Source organism: Lissotriton helveticus, chromosome 2_1, assembly GCF_964261635.1.
Source record: "Lissotriton helveticus chromosome 2_1, aLisHel1.1, whole genome shotgun sequence".
Taxonomy (NCBI): domain Eukaryota; kingdom Metazoa; phylum Chordata; class Amphibia; order Caudata; family Salamandridae; genus Lissotriton; species Lissotriton helveticus.
The window spans coordinates 983,545,531-983,566,445 of NC_136059.1; the positions used below are offsets into that span (position 1 = coordinate 983,545,531).

Consider the following 20,915-nt stretch of genomic DNA (forward strand, 5'->3'; position numbering starts at 1 on the left):
ACAGGGGGCCACAGATGCTCCCAGGGCCCCCTTCTGTAGTACATATTGCACTGATGCACATTTGACACCTGTGCAATTTCGACAGGTGTTGCCACATTTCATTAGAGGCAGGGCCACAAGCAAGTGAGCAAACGCATTCACCGTTGTACCAACACCAAATCATTAATGTGCATCCAGGTGCAAAGAGAATCTTGAAAGATGGACTAAAGGTGCACTATCCAGAAAGTGGGCGCAGGTATGACACACCTAAGGATGCCTTTTTAGGAGCAGGCTCAGCAGGTCCAAGCATGGGCGTCATTTCGGGGTCGCCAGGGATTGCAGCTGTGACCCCTGACTTTCCCTCTGCTACCCTGGCACTGCTTTTGCAACCCCTGGCCTCACAGGTGGCAACATCAGTGCCTGGAACATGCAGGAGCTGCACTTCATAATGGACGCTGTTTGGAGCTCCACTTGCCTGGTTTCTGTCAATTTATGTACAAATAGTCAATAATATCATTCACTATTAGTGTAATACAAAATGGAGTACATTCGCTGGAATATGACCCTATCTTATTTTATTTTAAAAGTTTTATAGAGCTCGGACATGACCTTTGCGGGTATAAGTGGAGAAGTGTGGCTTACCGGTTAGAGGAGGCAGACCCGGACGCAGAGGTCAGACCCGGGACCAGGGTTCAATTCCCAACGCGGCAGGGTCTTGAGCTCAAAATGTCCACAGACTCGATAATTCTCGCCTCGGCGCCTACTCGAATCATGGGTTCACACTCTGCAACTCTGGGCAATAGCTTGCTTAATCTCCACAACGGCCCCACCGCGATGGGGTGCCTGGCTTTCACCTTGGTGATGCCCAGTTAGGGGTTATCTCCCAGGGAAAAGCCAGGACGGGTTCCCAAAGCAAGCGCCTTGAGACCTTACGGTGAAAGGCGCTATATAAGAACGTATGATTTACGATTTATTTAAGAACACTTTACAGGGAAAATAGTTGAACAAAAGAACATTGTAAGTCAAGATTATGTCCTACGGTACAAGCAACCATTATGAGAGATACAGACATTGCTCATGTGAATGTAGTCATGAGAAGAGATTTTACTTCTTTTTTGAAAGAGGCAGTAGAGGGATTCAGTCTAGTTTCTGGGGGCAATGGATTCCATATCCTAGAAGCGATTGCAGAGAAAGCATGGTTGTATGTTTTCTTTTTGGCAAATCGTGGTTTCAGAAGAAGGTTAGTCGAGCTCCTGGAGGACCTGTTGTGTGGAAGGTAGTGTTTTAATTTTCTCAAGGTGTTCATCTGAAAGTTAGGTCCTTTTGTTGCGGCACTAATGTGTTTCAGCATGTTTAGATTTCTGTCAAGAGTTATCTCCAGCGATTTCGTTGAGTTGATAATAAGATGTTGGCAGTTGAGTGCTGTTAGATGTTTAAGCCATTCTTGAATGTTGGTAGATTGGTTGGGTGGAGCGATTAGGAGGAATTCAGTTTTGAGGGTGTTTAGTTTCATGTGGTTTTTGGCTAGCCATGTCTGAGGTTTTTGTAGTATTAAGTTGAGAGATGTGATGTCCTCCAGAGAATTGATCTTTAAATATATTTGTGTGTCGTCTGCGTACATGTGATAAGGAATGTTTGAGGAGCTGAGAATTTCGGTGAGCGGTTCCATGAATAGGTTGAAAAGTATAGGTGAGAGGGATGAGCCTTGCAGGACTCCTAATGTTACTGGAACGGTCATGGACAAGGATTGATTAACCTTGAATCTTTGGGATTTGTTTTGGAGGAAAGAGGTGAACCAATTTAGTACTGACCCTGATAAGCCCATTCTATGTTTCAGGAGGTCTAGCAAATTAGCAGGATTAGCAAACAGGCTTCGTTTTGGTCAAGGGTGTTAGTGCATCATCTACTATGTGGGTCATGGCTGTTTTAGTACTGTGCCCTGCACGAAAGCCGTATTGGTATTGGTTGAGCAGGTTTAAATGGTCTATGTGGTTGACCAGCAGGATGTGTACACATTTTTCTAAGAGTTTAGCCAGAGTTGGGATGTTGGAGATCAGGCGGTAATTATTTAAGTCCATGAGGTCAGCCGTTGGCTTCTTTAGGATGGGGGATACCTGCCCAGATTTAAGGATTTCCGCAATGATTCCTTGAAGTAAAGAGGTAGTGATAATCTTAGTCCATAGTGGCAGTAGCAGTGGTATGAAGTCTTTTAAGTAATTTGCAGGAAGAGGGTCTGTGAAGTGGTTGGAGGGGTTCAAAGCCATCACCGCCTTTAATATTGCATCTTCACTATAAGTTTTGAAGGAGGACCATGCGGCGTTATTTTTGAGGGCGAACTTAGGTGTGCATCCGATTGGGGTTGCTGGAGGGGGAGATGAAGTGTCCATGTGAGTGTCAGTATGAGTTACTAGGACGTTAAGCAGGTCCATCTTTATGTTTTCTTATCTGGAATCTAAGATAAGTAAAAAATCCTGTTAAGTCTATATTGTATGCATGTTTGCAGGTGAGAGTGTGTCTATGTGGGTAAGAGTGTGTGAATGTGCTAGTATGTGTAAGCATGTGTGTGAGTCAAATAAAGGTAATTTTGTGTGCGATGTCACTTCCACTACCCCAGGCTTTTTGGTGAATTGACTTCCAAGGGTCTTCGCATGCAACCCTTGCAAGGGAGTGGGTACAGTTACACATTGCACTTGCTTGCAAGGGAGTCTTGCTCCCCACTCCCCTCCAAAGGCAGGTTTGGACTTCCACTGACGACAGACAGACAGTCGGTGCCAGAACTGCTACTCGGAGAGCACATTTTTATGTAATCAGACCCATAGTTACAGTATGGACTGGAGCAGTACCAGCTCTTGAATACCCTCTGAATTTCCCTAGTTACACCTGAACCCTGAGACCCCATCCCAGACCCCTTAAACCAGTGCTACAGAGTTATGTGACTGAAACTTCTTTAACAAATCTATATTTTCAGTATGTCAGTAAGTATTCAGTAGCTCAGTTGTTATTTGGTGTGAGTCACTATAAACGGTCTGCAAACAGAGTGCAGTAATTTGGATGAATTGCGTTCCTTTGACAAAATAATGACTTTCATGTGGGTTCTGAGCTTCTTCCAAGACAGACATCTGCTTTCATACTAACTCCCTGTAAACTGTACCCAGAGTGTACACTGTATGCAGTACTTTCTTGAATGAACAACAAAACCGTATGCCCAGTGTTGTACAGCCTGCGGTGTGTGGAGGTGAGCTTCAAGCTTGTGAATGGCTATTGCAAAAGTTGTGAACTGGAGAAACAATTTCACATTATGTTTTTTTTTAAAAATATCCTCCATTTTAATGTCAGAAAGTGTAAGAATAATAACTTGTTTGGACATGTCATATACAATGGAGCCACTGTCTCTTAAGGTGTGTGCCTTGTGAATTGTTGGTGCTCTGCCTCTTCATGTTGTGACAAGCAAGGGAATAGCCAGAAAATGAAAATACCCCCACTTCGAACTAAAGCTTTTATGGCACTAAGCAAATGAAGCAAGTTATCAAGACCTCCTCAGAAGAGCTCTCCGTTCGCTTAAATCCAACCATCTATCCATTCATCCACTCATCCTTCCATCCTTCCATCCATCTGCTTATATCCACAATTTCACCTTTACATTCTGTCAGACATTCATTTTTTCTTCTATCATTTTAGACTTTCACCATTCTGTCCGCCCATCCAGATCTAAACATATCCATCCATCTCTAAAGCTATCAAGCCACCCATCCACTTTCCCACTTATCCATCTCTCCATCCACCCTCTCACTCATGCATCCATCCTTTCAGTCATTCATTTATCATCCAACTTTTGACTCCATCTATCCATCCACCCTTTGCCTCCATCCACCCACTCTATCACTCATCTGTCAAATCTTCCACCCATCCACTCATCCATTCATGCTTTCACTCATACCTCCCTTTTACTCATCCATCCATCCACCCTTTCATCCATCTCTCCATCCACCCTCCCTTTCACTCATCCACCCATCCTTTCAAGTATCTATTCATCCTTCCACTCATTCATCCATTCACTCTTTCACTCCACTCATCCTTTCACTCAGCCATTCATCCTTTGACTCACTGATCCATCCTCATCATCATCCACCCTCCCTTTAACACAGCCATCCATCCTTTCACGCACTCACTCATCTATCAATCCTCTCATCATCCATCCACTCTTTCCACTCACCCATACATCAATTAACCCTCCCTTTCCCTCATCCATCCATTCTTTCACTCATCTGTCTATCTATCTATCTATCTATCTATCCATCCCCCATCCATACACCATCCCTTTGACTCATCCATCCATTCTTTCACGTATCCATCCTTACAGCCACCCTTTCTCGTATTCATCTATCTACTCATTCATCCATCCTTTCACGCACACATCCATCCATCCATCCTTTCGCTTACTCATTCACCTATGTCTGCAACGTTGCAGACAGAAGAGGCCCATTAAGAATTCCACCCCAGTTGTAGCTGCTAAAGTTGAGGGTTTGCCACCTCCCAGTTCCATTATTTCCCTCATCCTTTCACTCATCCATCTATCTATCCTTTCATCTATGTACCATACATTTCATTAATCCATCCATTCTTTCACTCACCCATCCATCCATCCTTTCTTATTATCCATCCACCCTTTCTTATTATCCATCCACCCTTTCACCCATCCATCCATTCACCCTTTCATCCATCGATCCACCCTCCCTTTCATCCATTCATCCATTCTTTCACTTATAGTTCCATCCACCCTTTCATCCATCCATCCACCTTCGTTTCTCTAATCCATCCATTCACTCACTCATCCATCCTTACATCCATTATTTCACTCATTCATTCATTCACCCATCCATCTACCCATCCACCCTTTCACGTTATCTACGAGTCTTTGTCTGCCAAGTTGCAAACAGAAGAAGCCCATCAATAATTCCATCCCACTGTAGCTGCTGAAGTGGGTGGCATTGACAACACCCCTGGCATGGATCAAACGCCTTAAATTACCTTTATAGCTTTATCCCTGTGGTGATCAGTTCAATGACAGTCAGCTCTATCTTATGATGAGACTAAGAAGCCTGTATACTAATTTTGTTGATTTAGAACTATTCTGAATGTGTGTGCTGCCTGGAGGCCTCTGAAAATACTGTGAACTTACATTTATGATACTCCTAAAATCTCATGAGACATGCTTCTGACAGCTCTCCAGACGGAGGGTAATAAGTAGACAATCCTTCATTAAAATTGGCTACCCTATGCAAGTTGTGATTTGAAAAGATAAGCCTTGCCTCACCATGCATTGCATTTGTTCCATTAACTAGCTTCCATGGACATTTGTTGCTGCACAACCTTGCACTAAAACATACTAAATCCTTGCTACTTCACACATCTTGTTATACTCCTATGATATTTTCTTTCCACCATCATTGCTGTCCTTTACCACTCAGTGCTGCAAAAAACTTTCTGGAATTCTTCTCTCTCTACCTATGAGGTCTATACAATTGTTTGGGGAACCAGTGAGATTTTCCACAGATAATTCCTAAGTGGAGTTGTATCTTGTCCATTTGGAAAGCACAGGCCTCAACATGTGTTTTGTCGTTCATTCTTGAATTGACCATATGAGTGCATTTCTAATATGCTAGGAGGACAGCGACAGGAGAGGGGGTGGGACATTCTTTCTAAACATGTTATACAAGGGTGTCTTCTGTGAGGCATAGGCAAGCCGCTCGCCGAGATTTCACCTAGCGGTGGCCGCTCCATTAGAGTGGAGGAGCACCACCCCCACTGCCACCACCGTGGCATATTATAAAATAATAATAAAACGGATTTGAAACCCGTTTTATTATCATTTTAGTTTAATCCCATGGATCCACCCCGAGGACTCTGATGAGTCTTGGGTGCGGGTCAAGGGGATGACACTGCTGGTGGGCACTCTTTTCACTGTGCATGAGGTGTTTGGGCATCCGTCTCAGGCCGGCCAAACACCTCATGTGCAGTGAAGCTCTCTCCAGCCTCAGCTGCATTGGTAGGGCTGGTGAGAGCAGGCACCGACCCCCAGTCTGGCTGGGAGCGCAAGTTGCCAGCGCTCAGGCCAATCCTGAAGCTGCTCTCATGCGCGAGAAGGCGGCCGCAGCCTGGCCCGCCCCCCCCTACTACTTTGGCAGGGGACAGGCCGCTACTGAGTTCACCAACATCCTCAAGCCATTATCATTGTAGGATTATTAAGTATTTATGGACTATCGGACCAGCTACCTTATCCTGTGGTCATAGGTAATTCTTCAGCCTTCCACACACCAGCACTGCTGGGGCTGGAGAGTCTGAGCCACAGTTCCTAGAATCTTGGAACGCAGTCAAGCCCCCCTAAGAAAAATGGGTAAGTAAGTACAAGAGCATTCCACAAGAATCTGTGGCCAGAGCCAATCGACAGCAGTGGGATAGAGTTGCTCTTCAACGATGTCCATTCAGCAGGCATGATCATGAAGCAGTGGAGAACTATGCCACGGCTGATGTGTTTCCCAATCCTATATTCTATCCCTTAGCATCCTGGCACTTGTGAGTTCTTGCTCTTTCACATGGAAAAAGGCTACATTCTTCACATGCCTGAGGTCATTTCTCAAAATAATTAAAACCGAATGAAATCATCCTCTGTGACATTTCCCTCTGTTCCCACACTTGCTTTTCCGACACACGTAAACATGGCCCTCAAGAAATACAGAGCTATGTAGTCTGTCCATTTCTCATTGTGAAATCAGACTCTGCATGGTTTGCACCTTTTTGTATACTTTCCTACTGAAAGGGTAGCAATGGACAATATTTAAATAAATTCCTTAAAGGAACACTGTAGGAAAAATTTACATCTTAGCACTTCACTAGTGCTTAGATTGGTGGAAACCCAGATCTAGAAATAGATTTACAATAATGGCAAGTATTCAAGTGAACAGTGCATTACAAGAGAACGACCAAAATCCATTAGTGATCGTATTCTGCTAATGAGAAAAAATATCAACAATACATTGAGTAACATTTCCTGATTAATCAAGAATGAAAGTCAGAGATTCAAAGACATTACCTCCCTCGTTCGTCTACCTCTTCACAGGAACCATGGAGCACCCAGTTATCCAGACACAGCATTCACCCAATCAAAAAGGTCCTCACCCAAGATGGTCGCCCGGCAGGAAGTACCTGCCACCTGACCGATAAGGGTGGGACCTATACAGGAAACATATTGTTTTTTTTCTCTGTGATCCAGCTGGAACGCCCTTTCCTTCTATGTGCGAGCAGTTTCGATCTCACCGGCTCGGTATGTATTCTTTTTTTTTTAATAGTCATTTCGGGGACTGCTATAGCGTCCCCGTTTTTGTGCGCCTCTGCTCTGGGGCGGCGATTGCTGGACTCCGCTCCCGCGCTGAGCGAGGGGAGCGGTTGCCTTCTTCGCTTTTATGTTGCTGCTGCTCCCCCGCTGAGCACTGGGTGCAGCAGGTGTATTTTTTGTTTTGTTATTATTGCCTCGTGGAGTTTTCGTTTCATTACGCTGCTGGGCGCAGCGATATTCCTTTTTGAACTGGCTGCTCCCTCGCTCGGCGCTGGGCGCAGCAGTGCTCTTTCTATTGCTGCTCCCTCGCTGGGCGCAGCGTTGTTCTTTTGCCAGCTTTTTGCCGCTTCCTCGCGCTGAGTGTCTGGGGTGCGGCTGTGGGGCCTCTTGTTAGGGTGTGAGATGGGCTTACCTGCTCTCCTTGGTCTCCTGCTCCTGGCGTCCTCACGGGGCGGTTTCTGTGAGGCTTTGTAGGTTAGAGGGCGGGGCCGGTTGCTGGGCAACGATGTTCCCTCACTATTCAAGGTTTTCCCCTTCTTCTTCTGGTTGTGTTTTATTCAAGATGGAGGGTAAACATTCTGGAAAGCGTCCTCGCCGGTCTTCTGGCTCAGATTCGGATCCTGTAGCTCAGCGCCCAGTGGGTGTGGACCTTGATGTGCTCCAGTCCATGATTGATAAGGCTTTGTCTTCTGCCTTAGGGGCTTGTGATGCACCGGTGCCTTTGCTACCTGCTGGTCCTTCTCTGCCTGTCTCTGATTCTGATGGCTCGGATGATGAGCAGCATGGCCGTTTTGTTAAAGGCACTGAGTTGAAGGAGGTCCTGACGCACTTAAAGAACAATTTGGCTTTCCCTTCGGTTGCTCAGCTGGCTGAGGATGATGATTATTTCTCCCAGTACCGCCGTAGGGAGCCTGACACCCTTCCTGTTCACAAGGCGGTCAGGGGTCTTCTGTCACGTGAGTGGGCTGATGTTGAAAAGGCTGGTTTCCCAAGGTTCCTCGCTAAGAAATATCCTCTCCAGGACTTCCTGTCCGAGTTTCCTCCTAGTGTTAAGGTGGATTCTGTCATGGTGGGTCTGGCATCCAGTGGTTCTATCATTTCTGAGGACGCCTCGCCTGGTGAACCGGTGGATAAGAAGGTGAATGGTGCGGCTAGGCGGGCATACTCCGCAGCTAACTTTTCAATCTGGGCAGGGGCCTATGCCTCATATGTTGTACAGTCTCTGCTCCATGATTTCCAGGTCCTGTCTGTGGCCCTCCAGGAGGCGGAGGAGGTTAATCCCCGACTGTCCCTTATGGAACAGCAGGTTCGTTTGTTATCGGACATCTCTTTTGACTCTTTGTCTGCTGCTGCTGCCATTTCTGCCTCCATTATTTCTGCTCGCTGGAATATTTGGATGCGCTCCTGGAAGGTGGATGCTTTGCAGAAAGCCCTTCTTTCCCGTTGCCCTTTGATGGTTCCAAGTTGTTTGGATCTCGGCTTGAGGATCTCCTTAAGAAGTCTGTGGAGGATAATAGGCTCCTGACTCCTCTGCGGCCACCTGTGAGGGGGCGTGGTTTTGGATACAGGGGTGCTTTTGCGAATCCCCTCTCTGCTGCGAGGGGTTCTTTCCAGCCCTTTCGCGGGAGGGGTCGTGGCTGTGGCACCCCCTTCTCTGCCAAGTCCCGGCAACCACCTGCTGGCCCTGCCCTTCCCGATGCCTCTGCCAAGTCCTGACTATCTTCTGGTGGGCGGCCGGATTGGTCTGTTCTTTTCTGCCTGGACTCACAACGTCACCGATCCCTGGGTTCTTCGCCTGGTGGTAGAAGGGTATTCTATCGTCTTCTCTTCTCCTCTGCCAGATCTTTCTGTCCCCACTCCCACTCCTCGGAATCTTCTGAGGTTGTTGGGGTTACGTCAGGGGATCCGGGATCTTCTCCAGAAGGGTGCCATCTTGCCTGTTTCCATGACGGAGATGGGACAGGGTTGCTGCTCTCTGATGTTCCTGGTGCCGAAACCGTCTGGGGACTTTCGCCCCATCTTGGACCTCAAGACCGTGAACCTCTATGTACCTTACCCAAGTCTCATCTTGTCCCGTCGCAGGAGCTTTAGTTAATCGGTGCTCTCTTCAACACCAGGTTGGGGTTGGTGTTTCTGCCTCCAGATCGCCAGCTCCTTCTCCGGTCTCATCTGAACTCCCTCCTGTCGAGCTCTTCAGCCTTCCCACGGACCTGGTTGCGGGTGCAGGGGGACATGTCTGCCTCTCTTTTCCTGGTCCCTTGGGCTCTCAGACTCCTTTACCATCTGGTGTATCACCTTATAGCCCACTGGGATCCGATGTCCCTGGACTACAAGGCCTCTGTTCCTGTGACTCCTGCAATGTCTCTCCTGCTGCAGTGGTGGTTGGTGTCAGAAAACCTGGCGAGGGGTGTTCCCCTGGATCCTCCCATTACCTGTACCCTGACCACCGATGCCAGCCCTTGTGGTTAGGGGGCCATCCACGGGTCTCTCTCTGCCCAGGGTGCTTGGTCCCCCGCAGAGAGCTGGATGTCCTCAAACTGGAAAGAACTGACTGCTGTCTTCAAGGCTCTCGTGCACTTTGCTCCTCACCTGTGAGACTTGTGGGTTCAGGTCAGGATGGACAATCAGGTGGCTCGTGCCTATTTGAACCATTTGGGGGCACTCGCTCTCCTCTTTTGGCTCTCCTGGCGGATCAGATTGGGTCTTGGGCGGAGAACAATCTGCTGGGTCTGACGGCTGTCTATCTGCCGGGGAGGGAGAATGGGCATGCGGATCAGCTGAGTCGCCTTTTTTTCTCTTCTGTCTCTCTGTCCCGGTCTCCTCTGGTTTTTCGGGAGCTGTCGGAGAGGTTCGGGAGGCCCTGGTTGGATCTCTTTGCGTCCCCTCAGGATGCTATTCTGACGAGGTTCTGTGCCCTTCTGCCTTGCGTGGGTGCTTGGGGGGTGGATGCCCTGAGTTTCCCTTGGCCCCAGGGTCTTCTATATGCCTTTCCTCCTTTACCCCTTCTCAGCAAGGTTCTGGCAAAGATCAGGTCGGAGAGGGTGTTGGTACTTTTGGTGGCTCCCCTTTGGCCTCCCCAGTCTTGGTATCCCCTCCTTCTTTGTCTGGCGGTTGCTCCTCCTTGCCGGTTCCCGCTGTCTCCTGCTCCTCTCCGCTTTCCTCACCTGTCTCGTCAGGCTCTCACCCAGTTGGCGTTGGGGATTTGGAAATTGAAAGGCGAAGGCTAGTCTCCCTGGGGTGTTCCTCTGCTGTGGCGTTGTCTATCCAGAATTTTAGTAAAGGCAGTACCCTTAAGATCTACGAGCTCCACTGGCGGAATTTCTCCGTTTGGTGTTCTTCCCGAGGTTTCTCCCTGATTCCTGTGAAGGGGGTTCTGTTCTTGAGTTCCTCCGGGATGGGGTTTTGCTTGGTCTGTCTCTCTCTACACTCCGCAGGCAGTGGTCCACCATTAAGGCTCAATGTGGGTCCTCTCTCGTTCCCTTTGAGGCCTTGGCTTCGCGCCTTCTGCGCAGTTTCTTTCTTCGGCGGCCTGTCGTTGCTGCTCCTGTCCCTCCTTGGGATCTTCCCTTGGTCTTTCATGCCTTACAGGATTCTCCCTTTGAGCCCCTGACTTCGGTCTCTCTGGAGTTTCTGACCCTGAAGGTTTGCTTTCTGGTGGCCATTACTTCTGCCCGTCATTTGGGGGAACTTGGGGCCTTGCTTTGTCATCCTTCCATCTTATGTTTTTTTCCTGACAAAGTGGTCCTCCGTCCTGACCTGGCTTTTCTTCCCAAGGTTCCCTCTGCTTTTTATTTGTCTCAAGACATTGTCCTGCCTGCCTTTTTTCCTTCCCCTTCCACTGCTGAGGAAATTCAGCTCCATTCCCTGGATTTGACCAGGGCTCTGGGGATCTACCTGGAGCGCACTGCCTCCTTTCGCCAGGTTGATTTTTTGTTTGTTACCTTTGGTGTTGCCCGGCAGGGTCATCGCCCTACCACGTCCACTCTTTCCCGTTGGGTGCGTTCCACTGTCTCCCTGGCCTACCGCCATTCGGGTGTGTCCCTTCCCCCGGTTGTTCAGGGTGGATCTACCCTGGGTTTGGCTTCCTCCTGGGCTTCATTCAAGGGGGCTTCCATTAAGGATCTTTGTGCTGCGGCTACCTGGTCCTCCCCTCACACTTTTGTTTCCCATTATCGGCTGTGGATGGGGAGGTTTTTTCTGGGGATTTTAGTTCCGCTGTCCTTGCGGCTGTTCACTGATTTGTTTCTTGTCTGCATTGAATACATTTTGTATTTTTCTAGCATCTTGGTGTCTGTTCCTTGTACGTCTTTCACTTGGGTATACGCTCCATGGTTACTGTGACGAGGGAGATGGACGAGGCAGGTAATGACTCGGTTACTTCCCGGTAATGTTCATTACTCCGAGTCATAGTCTCCCTCGTCACAGTCTTATTCCCTCCCTCCCGCCCTTGCTGGTGGGGGGACGAACTTTGGATTTTGCTTTGTATTTCAGGATGTTTCCTGTATAGGTCGCACCCTTATATGTCAGGTGGCAGGTACTTCCTGCCGGGCGACCATCTTGGGTGAGGACCTTTTTGATTGGGTGAATGCTGCGTCTGGATCACTGGGTGCTCCATGGTTACTGTGACGAGGTAGACTATGACTCTGAGTAATGAACATTACCGGTAAGTAACCGAGTCAATAACATACTGTCATAATTCTGACCATCAGCAATGCCCACTAGCAATCAGGCAGCATTATTGCTGTGATGCCCTGAGCAGTGTCTGAGAAACAAAGGTCTTTGGGACCCAAGGGAACTATGATGGCAAAGCTTAAACTTAAAGGAATTGATGGAAGGATACCACCAGGAGTAGATCCTGTGGCCTAATATGATTCAAGATGCAAAAGCTCACCAAGCCTGACAAAGACCGGTTTGACAGTTTGATAGCTATTTCCTATTATATGGATTTTGGTGCTCGGCCCAGTCTTAGTAGGCATGGTGGTTAATTCTGATAATGGACAACACTCCTCCAAATAGATAGGCAACCTACAGTTGTCAATGATCAGCTTCTTAGCAGGACAATGGGTGTTATGCTGCACAAGATTGAACAATAACAGATCTATGAGGTTCTTAGGTGCCTGGGGCTGCATGTGTGCTACATTGAGTGGATCAGCATTTCTCTACCCTTTGTTGACAGGCGCCGGTAACCCGCTGAGGGCTGTTCATGAAAGGGATTGTGGATTTTACTGTTTCCCATGAATGAGGTCTACCCACTATGTGCAGGTTGTAAGCTCATCCTGATTAAGTTCCTATTTTTTGTACATGCCTGTCACTACTACCAGTTGGATTATTTAGTGAGACTCTCAGGTTGGCCCAACCAGGGTCAGCAATGTCCATGGCAGAGCACCGAGAAGATGATTAAACAAGACTATCTAAAGGAAGTATCAGTCATAACAAGGTTTCTGTAACTCAGACTGTGGAAAGATCATTAATAGCGGAGTGGTCCAAGCCATGGCACCAACACCATTCTCTGGCACCTACCACATAGAACCCAGGCAAAGGGCTTGATCCTCCACTTGTGTGGTGGCTTGTGCAATGGTTTGTAGCCTACAGGCGCTTTGATGAGAATTGGGCACTAGGAGGCTTCTCCACCACGGAGGTTCCGACCAACACACGAGTGCCCTGGTGCACGTGGCCCGGGGCTCTCATTCAAGGTGCCGCATAGGCAAGCTCTCAAGTGTCATCTGCAGGTAGAAGAGTGTGGCAAGGGATCCTGGCTTCTGAGCACGACATAACAGAAATCCCTCCAAAGACAGAACCCACACTCACCCAGCATGACCCTGGGTAATAGTGTCACAATGCCTTCTTGGGCTGGGCCCAAGAGAGACTAGGAAGCATGCACTTGTCACTTTGAGAGGTGAGAGGGGAGCTAACACCAGTTGCTTGGGCTTCCACTTGTGCACCCCGGTAGTCTTCGTGTGAGTCACTTTGCAAGGGGGAAGAAAATGAGGCTCTTTTCTTTCTCTGGGGGGTGGTGCCTCCTGCCAGTATGGCTCGGGGCTTCCGCCTAGGCAGGGGATGCTCAATGCACACAAACCAAACCCAAGCTCTTTCTGGCCATGGCAGGTGGCAGATGACCAATTTGCAGGTGAGATGACCCTCTCTTATGACCAGGTACCACTACCTGGTTGCCTGGCCCGTAATGCTGGGTTGGGGGTTTGAAGGTTTGTGCGGTCTTGCCCCTGCATCCTGATGGCCCAACTGCGAAACTGCTTCCCTCCGCTGCCACGGGAGCTGCTCATCTGCCCAGTGCTGCTGGTGGGGCTCTTGGGCCGAGAGTCTGGAAATTCTTTGTTTTAACCCTGGAGGCCGACTGCCTTAGGGGAAGAAATTAAAGCCTCTGTGATCAGCTGACTTTTAATTTTTTCAGATTACATTGTACTTTCATGGATAAATACAGCTTCAAAGGTGTGAGATATTTCAGTTTTCTTGAAGTAAACCTTCTACCCTGGAACTCCCTACGTCGGTAGAACACAGCTACTGGGTGATCTTCCGGTCCATAAGATAGACTCACACCTGTATAGGCAGTTAAATGAAAGTCAATTATCTGCTCTGTCGAGAACACTGAAAAGCTGTTAAAAATAGTTATCTTTTAAACTAATCTTTTATGCTTATCTAAGAGTCCCTTAATCAGGGTACAGCAAAGGAAGTAAAGTACATAATCTTCAAAAAATAGTGGCTTGATCCAGTAACTGATGAGCAATTTTAAGCACCATAGAACTGGAATGAAGGACATTCTAGTTGGTTCTAGTTGTATCATAAATCTGGACATTGATGTTTAACAGTGACATGAGTTTCCCCTTGACACCATACACTAGGGCCCATCAAATCTTCAGAAGCATATCAAGTGATGTGTTCTTAATCACCCAGACATTGCTGCCTATGATAGAACAATACATCTATGGCATTCCCAAAAGTCTAACCTATTTTCTCTGCTACCTGTTCCACTTCTTTCATCATGTTGTCCAGGCCTATGCCTTTTAACATACTGAATTCATGCTTGCATGTATTTGAACATTTCATGCTTAGGGCCCCATTAGGATGGCGGGCAGATCGCCCCCGCCAGCCTGGCAGGGGCGATCCGCCCGCGATCCGTGCCGGAATTACCCCCCGCCATATTATAATGGCTGGGGGGGTCCGCGGAGGACGGAAAGACCGTCCACCGCTTTACCGGCATGTCGACGGGGCGGAAAAGGGTTCTATATGGTGGCGGTGTCTTTCAGACACCGCCAGCCATATTAGAATGTGCTAATGTGAATGAGGCATGCGGAGTCTGCTTTGAGGGGCCCCTGGGGGGCCCCCATGGACTCCGGGGGTGGGGGGTGCACATGGGGGGTACCTATGGTACCCCCTTGCCTTTCAAAGAACAACGTGGCAGGTACAGCGCGGTGCCTGTCACAATGCGCTTTGAAATGCACAACATGTATTTTTAGCATTGCGGCGGGCGGTGCATTCAGCACCGCCCGCCGCAATGTTAAAAATACGGTATGCGTCCGCCACTGTGGCGTGCACATCCTAATTGCCCCCACCAGACCCTCGCCCTCATGTCGGGCGGTCCCTTTCACTGTGAGGATGGCGGGCGGACAAAGTCCGCCCACCATCCTAATGGGGCCCTTAGTGTGGAAGCCAAGAGACAAAGCAAGGCTTGTGTGTTGAATTTAAAGTCCTGTCGATCTGTATTAAGCTTTTCTTGATTCTTTAGCTTAACTTCTCCATTGTGGGTTCCTCTTTTAAGACAGTACATAAAAACCAACGGATGAAGATGATTGAGGATGTATTGGTAGGTATGTGTGGAAGAACGCAGGATATAAATAACATGGACTCTCTTACTTCATAGGCAGGACTGCCTTTTTTAGCCTTACTCATAGTGTTGGTTAATGATGCATCTAGACATTCTGTGGGGCAATCACACTTTTTCTCATGCATCCCTTCCAACGCGCACAGAAGGCCAATATTTCTGGACTAATCTCTTCATTAGGCAAAGTCTATTTTACTTATTTAGTTATTTGTTTTAGTTTCACAAAGAGGATCTCTGAATAAAAAAAGTTCAGCCACTAAGGCCTAGTTTTAATAAGCAAAGGTTTCAGTAATATTTACAAAGCCATCGCAAGGGGTGAATTGCACCACTTTGCATGACTTGGTAAAGAAATGTAACACAATGCAGCGGCATGCACCACGCTGCATTGCATTTCATAGTGGTAGGCATTCCATGGGTGTGCATTGGCGTTCCCATGTATCCACCCATAGAATTTGGTCCAATCCCAGATTTACTGAAATTAGTAAACCTGGGATTGTGCCAAAATGGTACGCCACCCAGGTCTTGGCGTAATGAGGAGAAATATGTTTACTGCTCCTTGCTAATTCCTCTTTCCATGTGTTTTGCTTTCTTAAGCACACGTAGAAAGAGGAAATTACCAGTTAGGATTATTTTGGTGCAGGGAGGGGTTGCTCTCTGCGCCAAAACAATCCTGGCTGTAATGCAAGTACCCTTGCAGCACGATGCTGGGGTGCTTGTGTTGGCGTTAGACAACACACAGAACGCCAGCACAGGAGGGAGCAGAAGTGTGCCATATCTTAGTAGCTATGGTGCGTTTCTGCACTTTCCATTTCTTGCAATGCAGTGTAGCAAGTTTGCGAGCTGCTTTGCGTTGCATGAAACATTAGTAAATATGCACCTCCAACTCTCAGTTAGTCAAGTTATTAAGAGGCATCTGTTGATGCACTTGTGGCTTCTAGTGAGTAGGTCAGGGATGAAATCTTCTGTGATGTAGTTTGCCTTATGCACTAAACAGTGAGTCCTAGATTTACTAAGGGATTGCGTCATGCAAGGCGACTCAAGCCCTTAAGTCAGATGTACTATGCCACACAGAGCCACCTACACAGCACAGTAATATGAAGTCAAGCAGGGTAGCTCAAGTCCAGTGCTTAATTTGTAAAAAAAAATAAGTGCAAGGGCTCTCATCAGCAGGCCACGCAGCTTGCACCACACATTGCCCCTGCCATGCTGCAGATGATAGTAATAACTACTAAGCATCACACTCCTATACGTGTGACAATTCTGACTATTTCAGGCCCCAAAGCTATAAGAATGGGTTGAGTGGCAGGTATTAGTCATTTTTAATGTATAGCGAATTAATAATCAACCTTTGTTGTGGTCATCACTAAATAAGCCAGACACCGCCATCTTGTGGCAGACTCACAAGTGTTGACAATAAAGTGCCAGCGCCAAGCTCAGGAAACCACCAGTTCAAATTAAGCACCGTGCAAGTCACATGCTTGCTTTCCTCTAAAGTGGCAAGGCATCCCATGAGTGGAGCGTAGGTGTCCCTACAAATCTACCCATGTTTTTAGCACATTCCCAGATTTACTAACACTATTAAACCTGATAATGCGTCAAAATGCTTTCCCAATTTCTCTGATTTTTTCCTCATTCTACATGTGCTGCATTTTGCAGCACACACAGAAAGAGAAAAATGAAGCAGAGTATTGTTTTTGTGCAGGAAAGTGCCCCTTCCTGCACAAAAACAATCCTGCCTGTAGCTTAGGCACCTTTGCAGCATGGCGCAAGAGTGCCTGTGTTATTTCTTTGCTTTTTCTCTTCAAACCTTTACACTGGATACTCCTTATGGTTGCCAGCCGCGGCCCGTGGAGGGAGTTACAGTGGGGCAGGGAGGCGGGGAGGGGGAGGGGCGGGGTGGAGGGTGCTAAAAACCGGCATATAGATAATTGCAGGTAAGTAAACAATTTAATTAATAAAACTTACCTGCAATTATCCATATGCCGGTTTTTAGCACCCTCCACCCTGCCCCTCCCCCTCCCCGCCTCCCTGCCCCACCGTAACTACCTCCACGGGCCGCGGCTGGTGGTTGCTAAGTTCCCTTCATAACCGAGGAAAGACCGCTGGCTACAACAAGTGAAGGGTCCATTCTTCTCAGTACACAGAAATGCCAAAACTAAAAACCAAAATCATTTTGTGCCAGATGCATCAAAGGGTTTTCCCCATTCTATGTCTATGGGAAAATGTGTTGATGCATATGGCCCTTTATTTTTAAAAGCATTCTCAAATTTAACATGTAAGAAGATGCATGTGTGATGGTGAGATTCAAAATAACTTCGATAACTTTGAATGTACCTGTGTAAAGAAGTTACAACTCTTTAAGACTGCTTTAAGCCATGTGTACATTTCCATGACAATGATCATCAGCTGGTGTAGTTATTTAGGAGAAAAGAGATATAATTATTTATTTTAATTATTCATAGTTATGTGGAGGTGAAAAAGTTGAATTGTTAATTAAAATTTCCTACAAGGATTTGCTGCCAGTAACCATTGTAAGAAACGCCTGATCTTTCCTAGGAAAAATTTGCCTGCAGGAAGCAAATATTTTAAAGGCTCTTTTCATTTCTCCTATAGGCAGATAGTGTCAAAAATAAGTAAGTTTGCTTCTTGACAATTTTTTTGCCTTCCTCTACTGCTGAGATGTGGAAAAAATAAGAATGAGTGTCATTAATCATTAGAGTTCTTCGTTGTAGTAATTGCTGCACGCACAACAAGCATTGCAGGAGCCAAAGGATCGGCTTTTAATGTCCTCCTACACCCACGCCATGCACTGCGACTCACTGTGGCAACCTGCTCACATTTACCACCTTCTGGAAGCAGGTGGTAAATTTTAATGGAATGGTTCATTGAATCTGGAAAAATCCAGGTTCGAAAGGTTGTTTCCAGTACCTTGAACCCTCATGGTACCCAGAATTGCAGACGAATTCAGAATTCAGCGTCTCCAACACCAGTATCTCCAACCCCTCATTTCAGCCATCTCATAATTAGGGTTTCCGTGAAGACTCTAAGTATGGGTGAATTTTGCGGATCTGCGGTCCGCAAATTCGCGAAAATCGCAAAAAAGTCTGCGAATTCACGGATTTGTCCGCGAACTCGCGGATTTTTTTGAGATTTCCATCTACTCAACCGGAGTACTTTCTACTGGCTAATCAGTAAGTGCTACCTCGTTGGGTAAATGTATAGTGCTTTTCCTACACTGCAGCTGCGTAAAGGGCCAGAAGATTTGTCTCCGCTGACCATGTGTGCCTGTAACTTTGCCACCGCGCCAAAAGGCGCCGAGGTCCCTTGAGTGAGCTGTCCATCATAGTTGGGAAAGGGCGGGAAGACGTTTGATACCGCTAGTGTGTGGTGCGGGGCTTATATGCGTGTCAACATGCCTCTTGTGTATAAAGGGTCAGAGAGCGAGCAGGGCAGCAGGTGAGGAGAAAGCAGCCTCCTGGTCACAGGAACTACACAGGGATTGCGCTCGAGAAACTCATGGATTCAAAGACCTCCCTCGAGTATTTCAGTTAATTTTCGACGGCAGATATGGGGTTAAAGCACACTTGCCCAGCCTCGACCGTGCTCACTAATCTTTCGGGCTGATTAAAACGTTACTGAATTTGAGCTTCAACTCGGGCACCTGCTTTATTTATATCTGTAAGTGCTTCCTGTTGAGGTTTAATTTTTGGCCCACAGGAAGCACTTACAGAGTTAAGGCAGGTGCCCGAGTTGAAGCTATCTTTGTAACCATTTTAGAATGGCGCCAGCAAGCTGCCAGAGTTGCTTACTTGCAAGTTGCAACTCTGGCAGCTTGCCGGCGCCATTCTAAAATGGTTACCAAGTTAGCTTTCTTCAACTCAAGTACCTGCCTTAACTGAAATCCGCCCGCAAGCGGATTTGCGGATTCTTCGGCAATTTCGCGAAATTCGCGTAAATTGCCGAAAATTTGAAAATTCCGCAGGCTGAACGGATTTTTCGCCCATAGTTAGTAGGCTCATTTCCAGGACTGGGTCAGAATTTTAGAACTATGGCTTTGCTAAAGCTCTAATCGCAGCAGCTTCTCTCATTGTGAAGGGGCAAAGGGCTGTCATGAGGAAATATTCAGTAGGATACTGTATCCACAACATTGCAGACATATTAGTGTCTCTTCAAAAGGCTTGGGGTTTTATGACATATATACATTTGCAGCTATGTCTCTGATATACCTTGTATATTATTTCCTGTACACGGAGCAGTTTTAACTTAGAGTGTTATGTGAATTAGATATAGTCCCTACAGCTAAAATTATGTATGGTCTGTCTTGACAGTGCAGCTGTCACCAGACAATTATTTGTATATCACCAAGAGGGGGCGTTGGCTCCACCCACATGTTGGGAGCTAGAATTGCCTATCTTAATTGGGAAGAATGTGTGTGCTTCCACAAAAAAAAGTGCTTGCCCTTCACACAGCTGTGATCATTTTGTTTATTTATCCAGCTTTATTTATCTGACCTTGAACGTTTAAGGGCACACACATGCCATTTCAATGCTATTAAAGTAACTTAGATAACTGGATACTTTATGGTGTTTCTCTCAGGCAGCAGCACAGATGGGTAGAAGGCCATCAAAGGTGCATTCATAAGCCAGACTATTGGCATTTATTTGGGAGGCCAATAGGGCAGTTGTTAAGAAGTTCACACAACACTGTGAGCATGTAATATTAATAGATTAAAGGAAACAGAGCCTAATCTATTTTGTTTGCTAATTTAGATTGGCCGGTTGGTGATTGGTCAGAATGGAATCTTATCCACTCCTGCAGTTTCGTGTATCATCAGAAAAATCAAAGCTATTGGTGGAATTATTCTAACAGCAAGTCACCTTCCTGGAGGGCCAGGAGGCTATTTCGGAGTCAAATTTAATGTCGCCAATGGAGGTAGGTGTACTTACAGTAATTTTGTTTGCAAAATTTTAAAAGCAGTTCTTTGGTTGAACATGTAGATTACAAGAGTTGACCTTTAATGGATGGTCTTATAGCTGTTCTATGAATTAGGTTAGTAGAAGTATTATACTTCAAAAAGTCAGTAACACTACTACCAATAGGGCCATTGATAAGAACATTTCCCCCATGGCCCCACATTTGGTGGTTGTAGAGGAAATTTGGCTCCAGCTTATTAGAAACCTTTCGGTGATTTATATTATTACCTTCCTATGTCCCCTGCTCTGGGTACCACCACTCAATAAGACAGTGGAGGAAACAAGCATATTCATTGCACGCAAGGGCATGTCGGAGACACAGAGCACTGCTGAGCCGGAGTTCTGTTCTTGGGTCATTCAAAAGAGGACCTAGCGGTGAGTCTATACCCTGATGTTAGCTACTTGAATTTAGAACAGTGTTTTGCACCTAGAATACTAACAGCCTGTGATTTTCATAGTCTCACTCACGATGTACCTGCAGTTCTCCAGCATTGAGTCTTTACAGATGTATATGATTGAGCTGCTGCTGCTTTGATTGCATATTGAACATATTGGTGCTCTATATTTTTTATAATGCTCAGCACTACCACCTATACTGCTGCAGGTGTTGTCATCATCTTTCACCCCTCTTATCACTCACAATCCAAGAGGGACTGATTCTTCCTTGGTTGCTCCTTAAAGTCATATTTAAATCACTGTTGTTCCACTGAGGACACTAAGGCAGTGTTTTCCAAACTGTAGGTCAGGTTGCAAGCCGATTTTTGGTGGGTCAGAAGTCAGAGCAATAATTAAA

General features: G+C 46.8%; 1 protein-coding gene across 1 annotated transcript in view; it reads left to right on the top strand.

Moving 5' to 3' along the window:
* PGM5 (phosphoglucomutase 5) overlaps positions 1-20,915 on the top strand; it is an 827,968-nt gene that overhangs the window by 100,843 nt on the left and 706,210 nt on the right. Inside the window, exon 2 of the mRNA XM_078675734.1 lies at positions 19,919-20,081. Coding sequence (XP_078531860.1) covers positions 19,919-20,081 — 163 coding nt within the window. The remainder of the gene's footprint in view (positions 1-19,918; positions 20,082-20,915) is intronic.